Source organism: Aspergillus welwitschiae (genome assembly GCF_003344945.1).
Source record: "Aspergillus welwitschiae strain CBS 139.54b unplaced genomic scaffold BDQ94scaffold_17, whole genome shotgun sequence".
NCBI lineage: Eukaryota > Fungi > Ascomycota > Eurotiomycetes > Eurotiales > Aspergillaceae > Aspergillus > Aspergillus welwitschiae.
The window spans coordinates 422422-443454 of NW_020798711.1; the positions used below are offsets into that span (position 1 = coordinate 422422).

At 49.1% G+C, this 21033-nt stretch overlaps 6 protein-coding genes and 1 non-coding gene across 7 annotated transcripts; 2 read left to right on the forward strand and 5 right to left on the reverse strand.

The window, feature by feature from the left end:
* Positions 1-14: 14 nt before the first annotated feature.
* Positions 15-1909, forward strand: BDQ94DRAFT_36466 (OTU domain-containing protein). Its single transcript, XM_026775586.1, has 3 exons — positions 15-481; positions 578-1005; positions 1057-1909. The coding sequence occupies exons 1-3, from the start codon at positions 256-258 to the stop codon at positions 1813-1815; spliced, it is 1413 nt and encodes a 470-aa protein (XP_026626040.1). The 5' UTR covers positions 15-255; the 3' UTR covers positions 1816-1909.
* A 1324-nt stretch (positions 1910-3233) lies between these two features.
* On the forward strand, positions 3234-3324 carry BDQ94DRAFT_t157. Its single transcript has one exon. It is a non-coding gene; the product is annotated as a tRNA-Asp (tRNA).
* A 653-nt stretch (positions 3325-3977) lies between these two features.
* BDQ94DRAFT_36481 (uncharacterized protein) lies at positions 3978-6786 on the reverse strand. The gene is made up of 4 exons (XM_026775587.1): positions 6473-6786; positions 5853-6417; positions 5615-5800; positions 3978-5550 (listed from the first exon to the last, which is right to left on the reverse strand). The coding sequence occupies exons 1-4, from the start codon at positions 6625-6627 to the stop codon at positions 4096-4098; spliced, it is 2361 nt and encodes a 786-aa protein (XP_026626041.1). The 5' UTR covers positions 6628-6786; the 3' UTR covers positions 3978-4095.
* Positions 6787-7615: 829 nt separating this feature from the next.
* BDQ94DRAFT_144311 (uncharacterized protein) lies at positions 7616-8059 on the reverse strand. The gene has a single exon (XM_026766430.1). It carries the CDS (start codon positions 7904-7906, stop codon positions 7751-7753), a length of 156 nt encoding a protein of 51 aa, XP_026626042.1. The 5' UTR covers positions 7907-8059; the 3' UTR covers positions 7616-7750.
* A 679-nt stretch (positions 8060-8738) lies between these two features.
* On the reverse strand, positions 8739-9930 carry BDQ94DRAFT_144313 (uncharacterized protein). Its single transcript, XM_026766431.1, has one exon. It carries the CDS (start codon positions 9277-9279, stop codon positions 9088-9090), a length of 192 nt encoding a protein of 63 aa, XP_026626043.1. The 5' UTR covers positions 9280-9930; the 3' UTR covers positions 8739-9087.
* Positions 9931-12092: 2162 nt separating this feature from the next.
* On the reverse strand, positions 12093-13184 carry BDQ94DRAFT_144314 (thioredoxin family protein). Its single transcript, XM_026766432.1, has 2 exons — positions 12867-13184; positions 12093-12735 (listed from the first exon to the last, which is right to left on the reverse strand). The coding sequence occupies exons 1-2, from the start codon at positions 12893-12895 to the stop codon at positions 12438-12440; spliced, it is 327 nt and encodes a 108-aa protein (XP_026626044.1). The 5' UTR covers positions 12896-13184; the 3' UTR covers positions 12093-12437.
* A 1114-nt stretch (positions 13185-14298) lies between these two features.
* On the reverse strand, positions 14299-16695 carry BDQ94DRAFT_170708 (uncharacterized protein; the record flags this gene model as incomplete). The annotated part of the gene is made up of 1 exon (XM_026771565.1): positions 14299-16695. One exon carries the CDS (start codon positions 16693-16695, stop codon positions 14299-14301), a length of 2397 nt encoding a protein of 798 aa, XP_026626045.1.
* Between the last annotated feature and the right edge of the window lie 4338 nt (positions 16696-21033).

Sequence of the window (21033 nt, forward strand, 5' to 3'; positions counted from 1 at the left end):
CTCCGTCCGAACAAGAAAAGTCTCGCCTGTCTCTCTCGCGTGTAGATCGTGTGTTGCTTTTCTCTCCCTCTTTCCCCCATTATTCACTCTCCATTCTACTGCGCCAAAACACTCGGGCTGTTCCCCCTTTGACTATTGTGTTGCTCCCCACTTTCCCTATTGTCCCGCCTCTATTCTCCTCTGCTCGACGAGGCTCGTCTGTGTTCCCCTTGCGCCAAATGAGGGCCGTTCGTCGGGCAGGGCTATACATCAACCATGGCGGACGCTCCAAATGGTGGCAGAATCGTGCCCATAGTCACGACTGCCCGTCAGCACTACTCCAGCTCTCCGACAGATGAAAGCATGGCCAAAACAACTCCGCAGACGTCTCAGAAGACCAAGATGCCTCGCAATGCACGCAACAAGACTGCAGAGGCGGAAACTCTGGAGATTCCTTGCCTCAATGCGCTAGGGCTCTATGCTCTCCCCACTGAGGGTGATGGTAACGTGGTCCCTGCCATTGGGCACCTAGCTTCAATTTTGGCCTCAATTGGGTTAAAGAAGCATGCTCTCCAGTCTATCTAACTGTCCATCGTAGGCAACTGCCTTTACTACGCGCTGTCGGACCAGACTTATGGGGATTTCACGCACGCCGACGAAATCCGTGATCGTCTTGCAGACCACATATCCGCCAACAAAGACTACTTCATGAGCTTCATAGCCGCGGCCGGTGGAGAGCGTCGAGCCCCTCGACGGGCTGCGGCTGCAGCCGCCCGACAATCTTATTGTTCCTCTTCGTCCGCTAGCCCGGCGCCTCCTTCAGCCAAGGATAAAGAGCGGAGCTTTGACTCCAAGGTGGCAGAGTCCCGGAAGAAGGGCGTATGGGGAGGAGCGGAGGAAATTCAAGCTTTCTGCCAGGCCTTCAAGAAGGACGTTTGCGTCTATACCATGTACGGTATTCAAAATTTTCGTGACGTTCACGCCCCTGAAGGTGAGGAACGCGACATTATCCATATCGCATTCCACGTAAGATACCTTATGCCATGGTTCTACTTTACGGTTATCTAACGGGCCTAGGATTTTCACCATTACTCCTCCGTGCGGCATAGCGATGGGCCTCACACCGGTCTGCCTTGTATTCCCAAAGTCGGTAAAGAGCGGGAAGCAGAGGCGTCAGCCGCTGAACCCACAGTTGTCGACATGGCTACCCCCTGGAAGATCTCCGCAATTCAGGAGGGTCTGGGGGGTAAGTATGACCAAGGCGCTATAGTAGAAATGCTACAGCAGTGCCGCGGGAATATTGACCGGGCGTTTATGAATCTCCTCGGTGAGGATAGCAATACGTCTCTGGCAGACGCGCCCTCGTCCAAGGCCATCATGAAGTCACGCCTCCAAGCATCTTCGAGGTCGTCGTCTCCTTTCAGCGTCGGCAGCAAACGTTCAGCAGATGAAAGTGACGCCGACGACAGCCCTCAGCCGGCTGTCCGACGTACCCGGACTCGTGAGAGTAAAAGGCGTATCCTCCCTGATGTCATGGTCGGGATTGAGTTTAGAGACGATCAGAATGATCTGGTCTCGTTGCGATTGCGAGTCAGCCCAGACACTGTCGTTCCCAAGCCTGCAGTCCAGCCAAGCACCGAGCAGGCTGAGGCCAGCTCTCTAGAGTCTGCAACGGATAGTCCCAGTCTTTTACCACAGGACAGGAAACTCAGGATCCGGTCAAAAACTGTTTCAAGTGAGACGTCTAGCATTCCGAATGAGTCCAGCGATGAGCGAAAGCCACCCCGACGAAGCCAACGGATTTCCAGGACTCGTCCGGCGCCTAGAAGTGCTTGACAATTACAATCTATTCTGTGGCTCTTCTCTTACTCTCATCTTCACGTTCCGAGAACATCGGTTTCGAATCACAAATCCTTCTACGCATACGACATTACGACCCCATCCTTCACCTTCGCTTCATTGCTTTTTTCATCATTGCATTACGAGCGCGTTGGGTGTTGATCATACTATTCCCGCTTTACCCTTAGAGCATCTGTCGACAATCACATTCTCTTCCTTTCCATACCACTGGCGACTTGGAGCACTTACGACCCAAATCATTTTCCTCCCGCATATTTTCACCATCTCCAAAGACATAGTCAATGACGACTTTTTGACTTGACTTACACGCGAAGCATACGACACATACCATCTACATCTTCATGAGGCGTTATTGGACGGTTGCACATTGCATAAATCCCGTTAACTTTCTAACTTGCATGCATGCATTGGGTTGGTGCACCTTTCGGAAAAGTTACCTTCTCATCTATTGATTTGCCCTGGCGGTCTTCTGGAGAATACTTTCATCTTGGGACGATTCTGCTGATTATACTGCTGAACGGATCACAATGACTTTGATGATAGAAGGAGTATTGTCCGTCAAACACACCTCCTTGCTTGATATCACCGGCTATTACTGAGTAGACTAGCAGAGATCCATTATTTCTTATTGCTAGACTCTTCTGTGGCTAGTTAGCTCTTTTACTAGCGATTATGATTGAGCCGATGAGACTCATTCGCCACGAAAATAAAAGGCACACATATCGAGTATACCATATCAGCTTCTCTCTAGAGTACGTAGACGCATAGACAGTATCAAGCGTACCTCGTAAGCCAATTTTCTAACATCGTGAAGAATACCTAGTTAACCAACTACCTGACAAGCCCAGTGACCAATTGCCAGGACTACTCAAATTCCTACTCCAACATCATCTACATACTTACATGAGCGACAACAAAGCAAACAATCTCCTTCGTTCCCAACATCCAGCACACAAGATGTAATGTAATCATCAATCAACGCTACCCAACGAGACCAAGTAATCTTCCGCCCTTACGGCCCATACCATAACTAGTACTCTCAAAGACCAAACCAACAACTCACCCATACATAATGACAGACAAGTTATCAGGCACCAGCCCCCCACCCCCTCTTTCTCTCTTTTCCTTTCCCAAGCATGCACACACAACACCTAATTTCTCCCAACAATCCAATCGTCTCCCAATGAACCCCTACTGAGTACTCATAATTATTATCTATTACACATATTATTCAAATTTACCCCTCCTTCTCCTCCCACCATCCCCACTACTAGTACTTAGTTCCGGTGTGGCTGACCGACCAATAATCAGCTAGCTATAACAAACCCGTCTTCTTTCTACTTTCACCCTCTGTTCACTGAGATAGCGTAATATGGACAGTTCACTTCATCCAATCCTCGATGGTCTAACGGTCATGATTTCCGCTTGTCAATCCCTTCTCAGGAACAAGCGCGGGAGACCTGGGTTCGACTCCCAGTCGGGGAGATTTCTTTTTGCTTTTTTATTGTCTGTTGTCATTTATCTTCTAGGAGGGATGTTATTTGTAAGGTGATGGTGATTTCTTTACTTTGGGGGGTTTGTTATGGTAGTATGTTGGGGGTTAATTGATAAGTTTGTTTGGTCTAAAAGGGTGTTGAATATTATGTTGAGCGTGATAGTTGTTGTCGGTATTTCGATGAATGAGTATCGGAAAGTAAGACAGGTGGTGGGTTGTTGAGGATTTAAAAAAGATTTTTATTAGGGATTTCTTAGTTTCTCTTGTTCTATTGTATGATTATTATATTCATAGGATAGTAGAAACTGGCTATATGTACATGACTGAAACGACGCCAGAGCTGGTTGCTTCACTTCGCTAGTATGTGAATGTCAACAAGAAGATAAAGAGAATGAGGCATTTGTCTGGCTTCCCAAGAGTGAGGACAATGCGATACAATATGGTCATTTGACGGGCGTGAAATCGTGAAATAATGTAGGCATCTCTGTGATGCTTGCTAGTCCATAGTCTGGCCTTCTGGCACATCTCTTATGACTTGGTGGACTGCCACGGGATAGCTCTGTTTATTTGTAACCCGGTATCTTCAAAGGCCACGTGGAGGCCTGCTCTCTTTTCTGGGAGCACACATGGAGCGCACATATATTTGAGAGGGGGCGGAGCTAACACCCTTCCTCGCGGTTTGGCGCATACCCTCATCTGGGTGAGAGCCCGGCGTATGGCTCAGGGCAGTGTTTGAGAGTAAGATAGTCCAATCTCAATGCTCATCCCGTGGCCATTGAACTCCGGGTCACTGAGCTCCGAGTAATGGCTGTATCTGGCCGCAAGCGAACACCAGGTGAGTAACAAAGATTATAGAGTTCATCCACATAACTGCTGGTAGCCAAATCACCGGCTACAACGGTGGCGTGCGAAGCATGTTTGGCAGAGTCCAGTGATCGCGTAGATAGCTTGGCGACATCCACCTTGACCTCCTTGCGGACCATAATATCGCCAAGCTGTGAGAGCTCCGTCAACGTTTCCTGGGAGAGATCGCCATGGTGGGAATCCGCATGCTTGCGCGGCCAAAGTTTCAGAACAGAACGGATGGAAGGTGTGATATCGGCTTCCGTGGCGGAGCTGCTGCGTGCGTTTGAATAGTACAGTTCCCTGCCCAGCTCCTTCGCAAATCCATCGCTTCCGATGTTTGCGTCGTTCAGTTGTTGCTGTGCGCGGAAGAGGCGTAGGGGCATGAAGGTGAAGTCCGGGTTCGAGACTTGAGTATCCAGATTTCCAACAGCGCAGAATGGCAGTAGGATAGAGTTTGATGCATCAGAATCAGAGAACATCCGGCAAGGGGCAATCAGAGGTCTGGCTGAGAATTTCGAGGCCATGTTGATATCGGGAGGAAGTGCGCTTTCAAGCGATGTCATCGCATGGATCAGTTGCTCGCGGAAGTCATCGATCTCTTTGTTCGACTGGGCTGCTTCAGATTTCAGCCAAGACAAGCAGGTCGATATGGTCCATCCTTCCATGTGTGAAATCAGATCGAGGTGCTGAATGTTAATTCGTTTAATCGGTAATGTTGATGAAGGCAATGGGTTACCGGTCCCCTTCGCTGTTAGTACCTCAAAGTGGTCGGAAATGGTAGGGCGCATAACAAATGAAACGAGGTGGACGCCCGGCTCGTAATTGCGGCCTCCAGTCGCGTAATCTCGCATGTCTTTTAGATGCTCGCCCAACACAGGCAATGGAATGTGCATTCGGCTGGACAAAACCGATGTGACATTTTCGACCGCAGTGAAACGGAAACCTGCGGCGGCCAGTCGATTCGCTTCCTGCTTGTCCAAATGGCGCACTGTGAAAAGCATCTGTCCCTTGCTATTGTTTAACCGAGAATATCCCATCGCCCGAGAGAAGCGCGATGTCGGAGCAGTCGTAACCAGTACGTCGTCGTATAGCTTTCCGAGGGCCGGCAGAGGCTGTCGAACCTCGTCGGCGAGGTCCTGAGCGGTAACGCAAAAGTGTCGCTTGAAGAGTTCGTCGAAATCGTTCTGCAATTCATTTTCCTGATCCAGGGCCTCTCCCTTGGCAAGAAAGTGCTCCGTCGCCTCTTTGTCTGTCTCGATCCGACTTCTCATAAAAGGGACAACATCCTTGACCAGATTCCAGTGTCTACTCGCTCGGAATGCCCAAAGGAAAGCGGGATGGCTCCGGGTAAGGTCGTCATCGTTGAACGTCTATATAGTTGGGGGAAGATTCTGCATCAGCACAGTTCGGGAATGAATTGGATTGCAAACATACCCTGCCAACATAACGATCGACAATCTTCCGGCTAGGAAGCAACGCGTGAGGAGTGACCATGATCCGCCCAGACTGGTCAAAGAAGGCACAAGTCAAGACGAGCTGTCGAGCTTGTATGTTCAGTCTTCTCCGATTTCCACCAGCAACTACGGCACACGCCGTCAGAACTCCGCAAGCAGCGCATGCCTAAAATCCGTTAACATCCGCCACATCAGGTAACCCTGGACTTCAAACATACCAAAACAGAACTGATAATGACAACTTGGCTCCGCGAAAGCTGACCATTATGCTTCATGGTTGTGTCATGATTGTAGTAGTATGTGCCAACTGCAGCAGTCCAATGCATGCCGGAGACAGCAAGGGCAAGTACACAACCGCAAATACCGCGTCGCCACCAACTATCTGTCCATGTAGCCCTCCACCGAAAGAAGACCGTCAACGCAACAGTACTAGCAAACACCGCGATGATGGTGGCACCGACGATGTTTGCAACACGGTAGCTACAGCGATAGTTGCTGATACCGAGCTGACCGATATAATGCATACCGCATACTGCACCTCCTGTGAGTACACCACCCGTCAGGATTCGGATATAACCGGCTTTCTCGCTGGCTCCTATGCTGTAGAAGGCAACAAGCAGAACGACAACCGGGAGCACAAAAGATACGCCCGTAAACGTCATGCTATAAATGATCTGAAATTGTGCTTCCCCGTTTCCCAGGACAATGGCACGATTTCCAATGTAATGCATGCACCAAATACCGACACCGCCCATTGTTATGGAGGAAGTGAGCAATAGATACCTATATGTACGGTTAGACAGGCGCTTGTTGTTATCATGCAGTGAAGATATCGTACCAGTTGTACAGGCCAGACCTCGACGTCCGTCGGTGCAGAAGCTCCAGAGTGGTGGTACATCCCATCACACTGACTACGTAAGCCAGGAAGATGAAACCACCCATGTAAGACACATTGACATGGTCCCCGTGGGGAGCCCTGTCCGTGAGCAACATTCTCGGCGTGAGAAGCTTGTTAGAACCAAATATTACCCGCAAGACATTGGCATGGAGAAGATGATGAAAGATCCCTCACTGCATTTGCGAACATACAACACTGGGGAGGTTACACAACAGCAGCAACGGGGCGATGCATGAGGGAGGGCAAAGGCAGAGTAAACCTAACAGGGGCAGGCCTAACTAGCAACATGCGGGAATTCTTTTTAATATAACAATGGCATTCAGCTTCCAGGAGCTCCACGCGGCTGGGCCGTACTACGTATTAGCCATGGTTCTCCAGGTACCAGATTGACGGACCGTAATGCAATCAAGGACATTAATTTATCGAGCAGACTAAACTGTGTTATGTCCGAGTGGGAACCACTTATTGCTTTCGGTGGCCACAGAGACCCTTCAATTTTTTACGTTGGCTGTACGCGTCCAATTAATATGCGAGGGCCCCAGAATGAGGGTCTGGCGCTCTCTCAGCGTTCACATTGGGCAATGAAAACTAAAACGTCAGTCTCCTTCCAAGGCGAATCAAAGTGTGATCTGTGCCTGATTGGATCAGAACCATCGATCGAGGTTGCAATCAGGAACCATGGGGCATTGAGTTTACCGGGTCGGTTCCAGACTTGTAGCCATGCTCGGCGAGTCAGAAACATGATTGAAGGGCCGAAGGCTATGATCAGATTAGTCCAGGAAACTAAAATTCTTCCCCTCTGCCAAAGTCGGTTATTACTTGTCGACCAGATGGGTCTACGTTTATGGCTCTCGGCGGATAAGGACCGCTAAAGCCAACCCTGTCGGACGAGGGCCAAGAAGGTTCAGCTGCGCCGTCTGGCTGAACCTTCGCTCTTCTCCGAAGATAAATCAGTTTTGCACTATAGGGTGAGCCATGCAGGACAATTTCATAGCTGGGAAAGGCCTATCAGGGAAACTGAAAGATGATTACGTATCTTAATGTCGAGCGTGTAGACTTCCCCTAATGGCGAGAAGCCCGTCACACATCGTTTGCAACTCCATCGGTTAAATCATCCTCTAGCCACTAATACGTCACGAGTCCTCAACTTAGGTAGCAACTATCCAGAGGGGCCGTGTTGTAGCGTCAGCAGATGAAACTCAAGGCGGAACCAGACAATCAGAACCGAGCACCATGACTGATGGTACACTCTGAATTGAGATTTTCGACGGGATGAAAAAGGGCAGATTCGCCAATTGCCAGCACCCACGCGGTTGACAAGGACCCTGAGTGGTCAGTGGACGCAGTGGCGGGCTTAGCTCGGGGCACGTCCATTGGGAATCATGCGATTCACAGGCACGGGTAAGACACAATCAATCTCTAGCAGTGGAACTGAGAAGGCGAGCTGGAACCCGACGGATGGGACCAGATGGAGACCACCGGTAGCACGTTTGAAACCAGAGTCTTGCACCGTTGGATGAGCTGAACGTGGCCGAGTGGGAAGTAAGAGAGGGGGAAAGATCCAGGCGGAGCTCGGAGATGCACTCCCGTTGGACCATCACGCGTGCACTAGGCCACTTCAGGGTTAGGCAGCAGCCCCGTGACTCAGATCGTGGGTTCCTTCTCTCGATTGGCTAGTCCTGATCTGGCTAGCTGGCCGAGCATGAACTCCGCTAGTCCCTTTGTGGTCGCCACCCACACAACACTGAGATCCTCTTCCAGTGAAATCTGTAAGCGATGGCATCTTCTCTGGCAGTCAGTCAATATGTGCTAGCCGGGCTGGCCAGGAAATTGGAAAGAGTAAGGTCTTAGACAAGGATGTACTTCCTCCTTTGCTAGTCAGAAACCTTGGTAGGATATTATAAAGTTAAACGGACGGAGTACCCAACCATTTCAAGTCAACAGCAATGCTACTACCTAGTAGTTTCAGTCCAGGCTGAACTCTAATAGAGTCAGTAGAAGTAGTCAGGTAGCACCAGGTACTTTTGCCCTCGTGGAAATACAAGAAAATAAGATGGGATCCGAACTATGAGCGTCGTGTCCCGTCAGCAGCAGCAGCAGCAGCAGCAGCAGTAACAGTAGCACGAGAACGCGACAACCAATTGATTATTCGCCAAATCCTTCCGGTTAACCCCTGCCGGATATGCCTCCTACTAACCTTACTGCGTAAGTCAGAACTCAATGACCAATTCGCTCCTTGTGTTGACTATCTCTATATCAAAGATGATGAGTTTCTGTCCTTTGGAAGAATTCCACTGCAAATTCTTGTTATAACTGAGCCAGAAACCAAAGGCCCACTTCAGTCTGATTTTCACGGAAGTAGAATATCCTCCCGAGCACTCCGTGAAAAAATAAAAAAGAGAACCAAACAACCAAGTGATTGATAACCATGGAAGGGGAATGTTTCCAATTCCATAACCATTCCATAGAAACAGCGCTGACCCACTGTAAGCACATCAACACATAGTAGCACAAGCATGAGCCTGCAGGCTGCAGCAGCCAGATTAATGAATTTGTCACCCTTTCCGAGTTTTGCTGACAGCACTGGCGCTGCCGCCCAACTGATCGGATCCTTCACTCCTCCATCGCGTATGTAGATTACTATTGAAGTATCTAGGAAGATCCTCCATCCTTCTACAGCCCCCAAGAATAATAGTAATTGGTATGCAGAGACAGCCCCAGACCTGGCCTAACCTAGCAGACCACATACATCCTGATTCCTCCCCGATCAACACGCTCCGATCATACAATCCAGCGTATTCCGGGATACCTCGGCCTCACTCCTATACGATCCAGCCGAGCAGCAACTGGGCTAGGCAGGTCCATGACTAGATTAATTCATATGACAGCCAATATCACCCAATTAATTTAGTGTGCACGTGCCTCACTGAAGGATTTTTTCTATTGCATAATAGGGTATAGCCTCGGCACGCATTCCGCAACCTCAGGGGATAAGCAATAGGAGAAGTGAAACAAGAAGGCACAGTAGCACAACAGTACAGCACTGCATAACATAGGACGGAGCAGTGAAGGTGTATTCATCAAAAAGTGGCTGTGCGCACAGTGCATGTGTAGCTGAATGATGGGGCCATGAGCCGTGTTGTGGTGGTACTCTGGCCCACTCCTCTGGGAATCCTTTGGTGTGCCGAAAGATGTCCGTACTCGGACGGGGCTAATGCGGCAGTAAATCTTGATAAGGTAGATGAAGTAGCAATCTCTGATATTTTTTGATTGGGGGTGGTTTTGATAGGGGAGGAGTTTGGATGATAATATTTTCTGCGTAGATGCGAGAATCTGAGTACACTCCGTAGACTACGCCCACTTGTGGCATCTGCACGTGTTGTGATGCGTCTAGCCGGTACCTTGCATGGAAACTCCGCTTTGACAATTTACAGTCCTGGATAAGCTTCTGATGTATCTCAAACCATCCCTATAATATAGTATTCTGTGATATGTGGTAACCCCAGTCGATAATAATATTGTTCTCGGATCAAGACTTGACCAAGTGGCTGAGAGACCTGCGACTGACTCGACGACCCAGTTTTGTTCAGACCGCTTATTTGGCTATGATTAATCGGCGAGGCCAATTTCGAGGTACACAGTAGTTAGTTATCTTATCTATTCATCCTGATTGTTTATCCAGTGCACAGTACCTATTGGGGGGTAAGCTCCTACACTATGCTTGTTGGTCAACTGCCAAATCATCAGCTACTCAATTTCTATCTCCATCTATATATAGTCATCATGGGGGCCACTCATTAGCCAGAAATAATGGCGGAATTATAGAACCGGGAGCCAATAATCCAATTGATTGCTCTTTTTAGGCAACAATAAAATACTAGTGTTAAAGAACTGAGTTTCAATCTTTTGGACCAAGGACAATGTATCACCTTACCTACAGAATGTTATGAATTCCTAACCCATAAGCTCATGCTCTATAAGGTAATGTGCGTAGAAGCACTTAAAGGCATACCTGTCGAACACTATGCTACTCTCCTCTCCCTTCGATATAATTCCCCTTCTTGCGATCAATTGAGAGATGAATGCCTTAGAAAGGGCATGTGAGGTATACGATAATGGCAACCTAGTCACTATATCCGGACGATTGATATATTGCTCATATTTGGGGCCATAACTATTAGACAATGCGTGTTAATTACTTATCGTAAGAGGGTACATAAAAGCTTTACCATCCATACTCTACTTGACCAGTATTCGTACAATCATCAGGATCTATTTGCAGCCATCTTCCTAAATAGCCCTATTCTATTGCATTCACACATTCATTACTAAGTTCGACCATTTTCGTTACATGCTTTTAACATGATAGTCAAACTGCTACTTACTGTATGAGGAGCCAGGAACAGCAACATGAAAGACCTTAACGACTGCCTTCTCCACCCAGGGGGCCCCGAAGATTCGTGAGAAGTTGGCCAGGCAAAGGAATAGCAGCTGCATAACAGACAGAGGTCAAGAAGACGTAAGATGTTATATGATTAGTCTGTAATCCCCCCTCCCCGAAAAGTTAGAGTATGGAAATTCAGATTATTGACACAGAATCTAAACGTTCTAATCAAGTAGCAGCTTGTCAACTGGACCAAACTCACCATTTGGACAAGTGGGTATTCTCTGTATATAAGTCCGACTAGGTACCTATTCAAATCCAACTGACTATTATCTAGTTATTGGAGCAGTATATAAGCAGGATTAGCTAGAATGTCCTGCTATATTCATTTCATGTTGCATTTCTAGTGCTATCTATCTGGAGAAAGCGAAGCCTAACCTCAACCAGGTACATTGTGAAGCTGTCTCCAGTTCTGATCTGTCTGGGTAATATTTCTGTCGTGTCTCCCCGTACTAGATACAATGGTGTCCGCGAACTTGAATATTAGTTTATGATTCCAAGATTATTGGGGGGAAGAAGCCGGGGTTGCTCAGGATGAGAATCCGGCTTACTTTGGAATTATACCGGAAACTGCTAAGCTGAAATATGGGATGGTGTATATGCAGGGGAAATGATATCTAATCAAATTACATGCAGCATTGCTCCTCTATTGAATTGAGATTCGTAGTTATGTTGTTGTTTGTTTACACCGAACGTATCAGGATATTTGGTTACGTTGTGGTTAGTATACCAACTTGTTTGCATCGATTTGAAGGATCAAATTAAGTGCGGTCACGTTGTACTACTACTACACTTGAAGACGGTAGTTTGCTGTCTTGCATTTTTTAGTCTATCGGCATCAAGATGGTATTATACTATAGGTCAAACCTAGGGAAAACCAGCATATGGGGAATACTGTTAAGGATGATTGATGACTTTTCTCGACCAGAGCAATGCAGTAGCATTTGTCTGCCTTGGAGATGGGCACCCTTTAAGCGCGTTGTTAGTACTTGCTGCATGACGCTGGTGGTAGTGATTTACCATATATTCATTGGGAGATGTACGACAGACTGGATATGTCTGAATCCGGCTAAGATTGTGTCATTTATGCCTGCTTCAACAATACATAGTATAAGTAGCAAGATACAGGGATTAAGTCGTCGATTTGCTCTTGTTTGCTGCGATGTCTGATCAGAGTGTAAAGTGACAAGCAAGCCTGATGTCATCTTACATTAGCGTATGATATGGTTCGATAGAAATAGATATGCAGGTTACCTGCATACTAGTTGAGGTTTTGATTGAATTGCTACTATAGCCCAGGAATACGACCATAACTACATCTAAAATTGACAGATACCACCATCAACTCCATATAGATAGTCTAGACAAGGTGTGCGGGGTAAGAAGCCCATCAATTAGATTTCATTTGTAACTAGCATAACCATCAAGGTATCCCCTTATTATCATCTATCAACGGGGAATTTATGCAAGCAGAGCCTGGATCTTCTGCTCCAGACCCTTGGGGTTGGCACCGGTGAGGTCGTCGAACTTCTTGCCGTCCTTGAAGAGCAGGAAAGTGGGCATGGCACGGATACCGAGCTCGGCAGCAACCTCGGACAGTTCGTCGACGTCGATCTTGTAGAACTTGGCGTTGGGGTAGGTGTTGCTGAACTCCTCGACCTTGGGGGAGATGGCCTTGCAAGGACCGCACCAGGTAGCGAAGCAGTCAAGGACGATGGCGTCGGTGGAGTTGGTGACCTTCTCGGCGAACTCGGCCTTACTGCAAAGACAGTAAAATTAGTAGTGGTCTCAGAAAGGATAGAGGGGTAGAGTGCGGGGAGAGAGAGGGGCGGGGATGTCTGCTGGTAAGATGATGAGCTTCGGGGGAGAAAGGGAAGGAATTGCACATACGAGGTGATGTCGTGAACCTTGTGAGACATGGTGGAGGATGTGTGAGAGAAAGCGCGACGGCTGTGGATGAACGGAGTTGGACGGAGGAAAGAGGGCGCTACTGCGGTTCTAGTGGAAGACTGGAGAGAGAATCTAGCGGAGGAGGAGGAAGAGAAGAGGCGTCGGGAGGCCAGAGTGGATGGTTTAAAACTATGGGAAGGTTGAGACGACGATTAGCTCCGAATGAGGGGCAGCCCAGCAACGGAGGGGCACAAATCGAATTTGTAGTTTGAGTGACGTTGCACCGCCCTCTGACTAATCACCCCGGGGCGTCGAAGCCTCTCGGTCACAGTCGAAGGCAAGGGTCGCTTCTGGGCAGTATGGGCTTACCAAGTGGCGCCTCGTGAGAGACGAAGACGAGTTTGATTTGTCAGGCTAACAGCAGACATTCTGGCTGCAATTGAATAGTATAATCAACAGTAAGGTATATTACGGGCCGTTTGGGCAACTTGGTTGGTGGAAGGGAAAGGGGAAGGAGATGCACGAAACGGTGAAGGAAGAAACCCCCAAGGCAAAATGACGTGCTCCCGTCGCTTATGAATCGCGACCGGTCTGGACAGGCGCGCTCGGCCTGAGGCAGCAGCAGCAGCCGCCGCCCTCGGCGAGTCTCTCCGATCACCTGATTTGAGAGCGGAAGAAGATGGCAGTATCATTCACGGGTGAATTTGGGGAGAGGGTTCAGGGAGTCATTCGTATCAAGTTGGCTGGTTTATTGTCTGGGGGGTATGGAAAGATCCATCTAGTGATATTTACAGGCAGTAGGTAAGCGGTCCAGGATGTCATCCATCTCTCGAAAGATAACAGGCCGCAATACTCGAGCATATAGTACAGTCAAGACATTAAACAATAACACGGGTAGTAATCGTAATAAGGAAACGTGAACAGGTAGATTGTGTCACAATATGTGCATTGAACTGAAGAACGAGAATGCTTCGAGTCTATCAAAAACGCGTAAGTGCCTGCGATCACTACAAGGCAGTGATCGGGGCCAAACTCATTCAAACTTCCGCTGATGTGGGGGTATCAACAAATTCGAAAAGTAACAATGCCCACCAACAAGACCAGAGCACGGACACGACCAGTGCTTGACCAGATGAGAGCGTTGAAGGAATATAAGCATGGCTACATCCAGCGCCATGAACCCTGAGGAAATCCGCCGGGGAAGTATGAGGGGAAGGGGAGGGGGGTTTCTGGAAGGAAAAGGAGCGACATAGGAAAGGTTTAAACGAGCGACTGGGGTATATACGGGAAATATCAAATAAAATGCATCGTGCTGACATCAGAAGAATCTCGACACGGGCAATTATTCCTCGTAGTAGCAAGGGCGTCACTAGGATCTACCTCTGGTGATCGAAGCAACGTTGCGCACAGGAATGTCTGTTGGCGACCTGGCTCAATTCGAGCGCCCATTCCCGTGGTTATCAGACGTTTCGAGCTCAAACTCAGCAGAGTGCTCTTCAATGGGACTGAATTCTTCTTCGGCACAGAAGGACTGGACATTCTTCAGGAGTCCTTCGTTGGACTTCGGACGGATTGCTGGAGTCACAAGTACAGGTCGCCGGGCAATTTGATCATGCCAGGTCTCCTCTGCTTGCTCTGGTACGCTATCCATAGGCGAGTCCTTGTCAGGCGACGCACCAGCTACATCAGGGCCGGATTTGAGACCCTCATCCTGATTGGTCCCAAATCTGACAAGAGGTTCGCTAACCGGAACGTCATCTCCATTGGAGGACCCCTCATGGCCCTCTTCCATGATGTTTCGCGATGAGCTAAGGCTGGTGCGCAGTGGATTGCTTGCCTTCTTCTGGGATATGCGACGTAGGAATTGTCCCGACATCCATGATCCTTCGGAGTCAATCGATGCTAGAGATTGGGACAAAGGAAGATTGTCCGGGTCACCTTCCCAGCTGTCGCCTGTCCAAGAATGGTGAGGATTTCTCGGGATGTCCTGGGGTTCTGACCCAGAACTGGGGATGGGATACTGGGTCCCCATGTTGATATCTGACATCTCATCTTCTCTCTCGAACTCATCCAACACCTCTGGGATATCAGGTGATTGAAGCCTAGAGTCCGGTGGAGAAAGGGGCTCGTCACCGAAGTGTTCGGTAAACTTGGACTGCGACCGCTTGATGGTACCTGACCCTAGGAATGTCCGAGGAGCAGTGACGAATGAGGGAGGTGGGCCAGACGACTGCGTCTGGACCTTGAAGAAAGATTCATGAGATGGGTTCGAGTGCTCAGGACTGCGTTCATGGAAACGTTCACGATAGCTGCGTTTGAGGCGCGAGCTACCACGTCGGAAAATAGAAGTAAGCGTATTAACACGTCCGCTGCCATGGTCAGACAAGCGCCGGTCTGAGTCTATGGTTCGCGAAATATCGGATGTGGATTCTCGGCCTATGCCATAGAGTTGCGAAGAAGTTGGGCTATACAGCTCACGCCTCGACGGCGAATGAGACAAACTGCTGCCAGACATTCCCATGTCTTGCGACGGAGCGAAGCTACGACGCATCACAAGCTTCGGTTCCCGAATGGAGCTATCGTCGATGTTACCAATGACATGCACACTATCAACGGACTCGCGGCCACGTCGATCTGTGTCTTTGGAAGCACCTCTCAGCCAAGATCCAGAAGAATTACCGCCCAGGAAGGCATTGGTTTCGTTTGTCCGAGGAGCATATTCTTTTGACCCATCAGATACAGCCCGGCTCTCCGCGCCAGGCCGACCACGTGGAGCTAAAGATGTGTCTTCAGCCTCGCTGGATGGTTCTTGGGGAACAGCATCGGCTTCGGCTTCTGCTTCTGCTTGCCGCTGTTGTTCCGCAGCGCGTTGTAACTTCCGGTGAAGTCTTGCTTGATCTTCAAGTTGCTTGCGCTCCCTACGCCGGCGGTCCCTTTCAAGCAATTCCCTGAGGGCACCGGCATCTAAGTCGTCGGCTAGCTTGTCTACTCTCTTCTTGGAACGCGAGTGCTCGTTGTGCGTGGCATAAGCCGGTGTCTTATCCTTCCGAATTGAAGGCTCAGACGGCCTTTGACTCTTAGCTGTCGACACCCGAGGAGCTTCCACATAGCGTATGACCGGACGAGGCGTCCATGCAGCAAAAGTGTTGACCTTGAACGTATAGGATTCGAAAATATCCGAGAGTGAGGATGCAGCAGAGTCACGCATCGAAAGACTGGTGTCAGAACAGTGCCGATCGGAGCGTCGACTCTGGGCACCATTAGCCCTGCGTGTCTCAATGGAAAACTGCTCCCCGGGTAGCGGAGAGGGACGGCGAGGAATATCGATCGGAGCAGAAGCCAACATCCGTATTTCCCGTTCTCTGGCAATCTCGTACGCCTTGCGCTTACTCAGCTTCTTCTTTAACACTGCCGGGCCATTCTCGTTACGCTTGGATTTCAGCAACGATGCAGAGCGAGACAAAGAAGGTTGTTCGTGGCTCATGGTGGAGTAAGTGGTGTAGGCATCGGAATGCTGGCCTGCTCGGGAGGCCGGGGCCCGGTTTTCTTTCATCGGGGTCGGTTGCTCACTGTGTGACGTAGGTGGAGGGTACTGGACGACAGGAGAAGACGTCGGATGAGAGGCATCGTGCAAAAAGCTCGGGACGACTTCGACGGGCTGGGCGTGTCTGTTCTTCTGACGTTTGGAGTGCTTGCGGGACAGTCTGCCGAGCTTGCCGTCATCGAAGCTGTGGCGAGGCTCTTGTGACGACTGGACATCCGCCACGGCAGGTGCATCCAGTTGGATCGTATGCCGCTTGTTCTTACGACCAAACGGCCATATCGCCATGGCGCCTGGTTGATGATACCTCGTCCCGCCTGACCAGTCAAACGTGGACACTGAAACTATCGGAGATGACGTTGAACCGGGTGACTGGACTCATCAGGAAGGACCGGGGAAGGATTAGACACGCGACCAGCAGGCGAATCTAGAGTAAATAACAAGGCACGGGTAATAGCCTGAAATAAACAAAGCACCAGACAAACAGGGTGACAGAAGAAAGGAAGAGAAGGAGGAACAATCCAAGGTGGTCTGTCTAGAGACGGAGGCGAACCGAGACATGCAAAGCGGTGGGAAGGACTAGGGTGCAGCGGAGCGTGTGGGTTGTTGTAAGTAGTAGTGTGTGTGTGTGTGTGTGTGTAGGCAGTGGAAGTAGTAAGTTCAAGGATGATCCAGGCGCTGGTAATTGGCTACCTGAGTAGTGTAGGTATGGGACCGGGGGGAAGATCAGAAGGGGTCGTAGCAGGTGACTATTGGTTTAGAACGAACGGGTAATCGTAGCAGGAAAGGTAGTAGTGGGAATCGGTTTAGTAGCAATAGTGAGACCGGGAGCCACGCCACATGGGGTGGCGGAAAAACAGAGATACAGAGGGGGGCAATCTCGTTTTTTCGGGTCACAAACAAAACAAGGAGTAGAAAGGAGAAGAGAAACAGAAAGGAGTGGAAAAGAGGGGACAGGGGGAGGGAGGGGAAAGAAGAAAAGCGAGAGAGGGGAACCCCGATGAGATGAGAAAGCGAGGAAGATGAAGAAAGGAGGAAGAGAGGGAGGAGAGGAGAAAGGGAGACAAGACGACGAAGATGTAGAAAGCGAGAGATGGATGGTAAGTAACGAGCGAGACGAGACGAGCAGAAAGGTAAGCAAGCAAGTACCAGGTGATGAGCCCAACGAGGACCGACAACCTGCCTATCTGGCAGCGGTTTTTCCTACTTGACAGCCAGAAGAGAAGCAAAGCAAAGCAAAGCTATTCTGCCTACCTCCTAGTTTACCGACTAGTACCAACTTACTATTACTTTACTTACTCACTTACTTACTTACTTACTCACTAGTAGACAAAACGGTCAAAAGTTGAGAGCGAGGGACTGAGAGGGCCGAGACACAAACAAACCCGCCCGTTTCTGAACCAGGGGATCTCGTCGGTTGGTTAGTGGTTACACACCGTCGACCCTCCCCGGGGCCGGCCGTCACAGCAGAACCACTTGGAACCAGTCCAAATCCACCACCGGGACGCTTGATTTTTTCGGTTATATTTTCTGATTATTTTATTATTATTGTTATTTTATTATTAACAGAAGGAGATTAGTTCGTTACGAACTTACCTACTACTTACATACTTACTCCATACATACAGCTCTCTCTCTCTCTCTCTCTCTCTTCTCTCTCTGTCTTTTTGCGCTGCTGTTCAGGTGATGGATTATATGCATCAACCCGTTCTTCTAATTGACACCCCCTCCCTCCCCTTTCTTTTCCCTTATCCACCAAGATGTTCCTTCGTCTCTCTACTGGATAGAGGTCCGTCCCATTTTAGGGTCTCTAGAAGGAGAAATGTCCAGCACATACCTGCAGATGCCGCCTCCCAACTCTCCAACAGAAACCCGTTTTATGTTTTCTTTCTTTTTTCCCCTTCTGTGTGGTTATCATTTAATACACATCTAGTCTAGTTGGTTCCTATTCAGGAGAGAGAGATCATGCGGGAAACCTGAAAGACACAAAAATCGATTGTCGAAAAAAATTTCTTCCAAATGTGGAGAAAAGACCACTAGTGGCACCTAAACTGCCAGATTGCAGCCCAATCCGATTATTGTTACCAGAAACTAGGGGCAACTTCATTGGTACCTGCCTTAGGGAGTGCCTAGCCAGTGAATGACCCATGGTATCTGCCGTACTCCACACTCCATACTTAGAAACCGAACTAAACCACAGCAGCTAGTAATTTATCCGGATATTGTTACTGCACGACGCAGCCCACTTTACAGCACACTCGGTATGTGCGAGCTCGGTCAGTACCACCTCAAAACAAGGCGCCAATCAATACAGCCTCAGCTCCTCTCGGGGAGGGGGGGCGCCTTCGGGGCAGGAGGCAAGGCGTTTTCTCCCTTGAAGATCATATTATCTCCTAGAACATACTTAGGCAGATACTGTTATTCTTTCGAGATCATTCTTACTTAACTTCACGAGATCTACTAATTAGGACAAATTTTATCGCCCATGATGTCATGCTAAAGCTTACTCTTCCGACGACTCTCACATACGAGATCCATGCAGCCTGATCGGAATTGAGTTTATCGTGATAAGAGAGAGGAAGCTTTTGAGAATGTGTTAGGCAGCTGCTCCTTAGCCTTTTCGGCCGATGCCAAGGAAGGCTCCTCTGGTTACTATCGAGGGCGCGCGCCTATGACATATATTCAGTGAGCTCGACATGACCTGTATCTAGAAGTAATCACAACCGCGGAAAGTACCGTGCAAGACCTTTCCAAACCTACCTACATGAGCCGGATGCACGCTCAATACCCCCGCTCATCTTACGGACGGCAATAACCGCTCCTCACTCACAAAGTACCCTGGAATACTACTGAGAGCATGCATGATTACTCCTCATGCCTACATGGTGGCTTCGCAGTATCTAAGCGATCGCACTTCCAGATTACAGTAAGCACGATGAAAGATTTTCAAGTCCCGCGCCCGGGCCTTAGCTAAGCAGTTGGGCCCCATCCTCGCGACATGAGGAATGCTTAGAGGGGCGAAATGACGGTCCAACGGGCTTCTTGGGGTGGGGAGTCACCGTTTCCAGGAGCCATAACCGCGATACGAAAATCTTAGCTTAGCTTCAGCCGAGTGTGTTAGAGCCGATGATAATTTTACCAGCCGATACGATCAGAGATCCAGACCAGCAGAGAGAGATACAGTGTACTTAGTTAGGTGAGTGGGTTGTGTTCGTTGCTACTCTGGCAGCTAGGGATCGGTACATGACCATCGGTATCCAATAGGTATCACTGCTGGTTGATCGTATGGAGTAAGCCTAGTACTCAGCAATGTCTTACTCACCTGCTACAAAGTACTAAACTACCTCCATCGGTCTGGAATTGGCTGACTTTTCACCATTTTGCGCTCCTCCATCACCTGAAAACCACTCTGACACAATTTACTTAGTCAGGTACCGCCCACATCTTACAGGGGTGTATGGAGCACCACGATGGGAGTTCATGTTTAACTTCCCGCTCCCAGCCCATCCAATTTCCGCTGGCCACAAGCTAATAAATTGACAATTTTGACAGCCATTGACAGGTCGAGTATGCATTGGCCAAAGCGTGCAGCACCCATCACAATAACGTAAACCGTAACGGTCGAATACCCATTGTCAGTTAGGGAGCTGCTGCTCGCAATTTCAGTGGGGCCTTTTTTTTCCGACTAAAGAACCTTAGGGTCCAAAGGTTGAACACCACAAAACTTCAGTCAGTGCGATGTCCGTCGATCACTGTGGTTTTGATCCCTTCATATATTCGAAATGAGCAAGTCCGCAGGCCTGGACAGAATCGAACTGCGTCAGTGGCTCACTCTAGTCAGCTGCGATGAGCGGCTCGACTGTCCTGGGTTTGAGTGACCTGAGTCATCCACCACGCCAAACCCCGGCAACGGAAATAATCTCCTCTTGTTTACTTTGGTCCTTGCAGATTACTTACTCGGCCCCGACTCTCCCTACAAACCAACTAGGAACAAGCGAGTTAGTGTCTAGCCCACTCGAGTCTTCAATCATCAGTTCATACTCGACCGGAAATGCCGAAGTCAGGCCCATGCGAGCCCACTTACGCGCGTGCTGCATTGGAATAGGAAGAGCGCAGAACAGTCGCGCAATTCTACTATTGACCTAGATACTATTTAATTACTACACAATATTGCTGACATCCTATCAAGTTACCCTATTCGGGTAAACATTAACGATCTCTCTCATCGTTACCTATCTCGTGCTGGTTAGACCTGCGATTGTCATGACATCTGCTAGCCCGGTGCATCATCAGAGTACTACAAAGTAGTCACCGATGCGCTCATACTAGTCTCAAGGTTGTCATTTCGTTCACTCGTATCTTCGTCCGTTGAGTTCGGCCCATCAGCCCCTCGCGATGATACACATTGGTTTTAAGGGTCATCCAGCGCAAATCAGTGGACCAGTGTTCCTGATTACTTAGAGACCCGGCTAGATCTCTGTCTCACGAGAGGCACGAGATGGAAGGAGTGAGACATTCCGTCTGACTAACATCCGCTGGAAAGAGATTGGGTGTGCACAAGTGGCGGCTAGCTTTTCCTACCTTGCATGTACGGAGGCGAGAGCAGGTGGCCGTCGGCCCTTGTTA

Excerpts from the sequence above, each read along its gene's own strand:
- BDQ94DRAFT_36466 (XM_026775586.1), top strand. The coding sequence starts at position 256 with ATGGCGGACGCTCCAAATGGTGGCAGAATCGTGCCCATAGTCACGACT. Across the intron at positions 482-577 it reads TCTCCCCACTGAGGGTGATG|GCAACTGCCTTTACTACGCG; the intron begins GTAACGTGGTCC and ends TGTCCATCGTAG. Across the intron at positions 1,006-1,056 it reads TTATCCATATCGCATTCCAC|GATTTTCACCATTACTCCTC; the intron begins GTAAGATACCTT and ends TAACGGGCCTAG.
- BDQ94DRAFT_36481 (XM_026775587.1), bottom strand. The coding sequence starts at position 6,627 with ATGTTGCTCACGGACAGGGCTCCCCACGGGGACCATGTCAATGTGTCT. Across the intron at positions 5,801-5,852 it reads TCATTATCAGTTCTGTTTTG|GCATGCGCTGCTTGCGGAGT; the intron begins GTATGTTTGAAG and ends AACGGATTTTAG. Across the intron at positions 5,551-5,614 it reads TCGATCGTTATGTTGGCAGG|ACGTTCAACGATGACGACCT; the intron begins GTATGTTTGCAA and ends CCAACTATATAG.
- BDQ94DRAFT_144311 (XM_026766430.1), bottom strand. The coding sequence starts at position 7,906 with ATGGACGTGCCCCGAGCTAAGCCCGCCACTGCGTCCACTGACCACTCA.
- BDQ94DRAFT_144313 (XM_026766431.1), bottom strand. The coding sequence starts at position 9,279 with ATGTGGTCTGCTAGGTTAGGCCAGGTCTGGGGCTGTCTCTGCATACCA.
- BDQ94DRAFT_144314 (XM_026766432.1), bottom strand. The coding sequence starts at position 12,895 with ATGTCTCACAAGGTTCACGACATCACCTC. Across the intron at positions 12,736-12,866 it reads AAGGTTCACGACATCACCTC|TAAGGCCGAGTTCGCCGAGA; the intron begins GTATGTGCAATT and ends CTGTCTTTGCAG.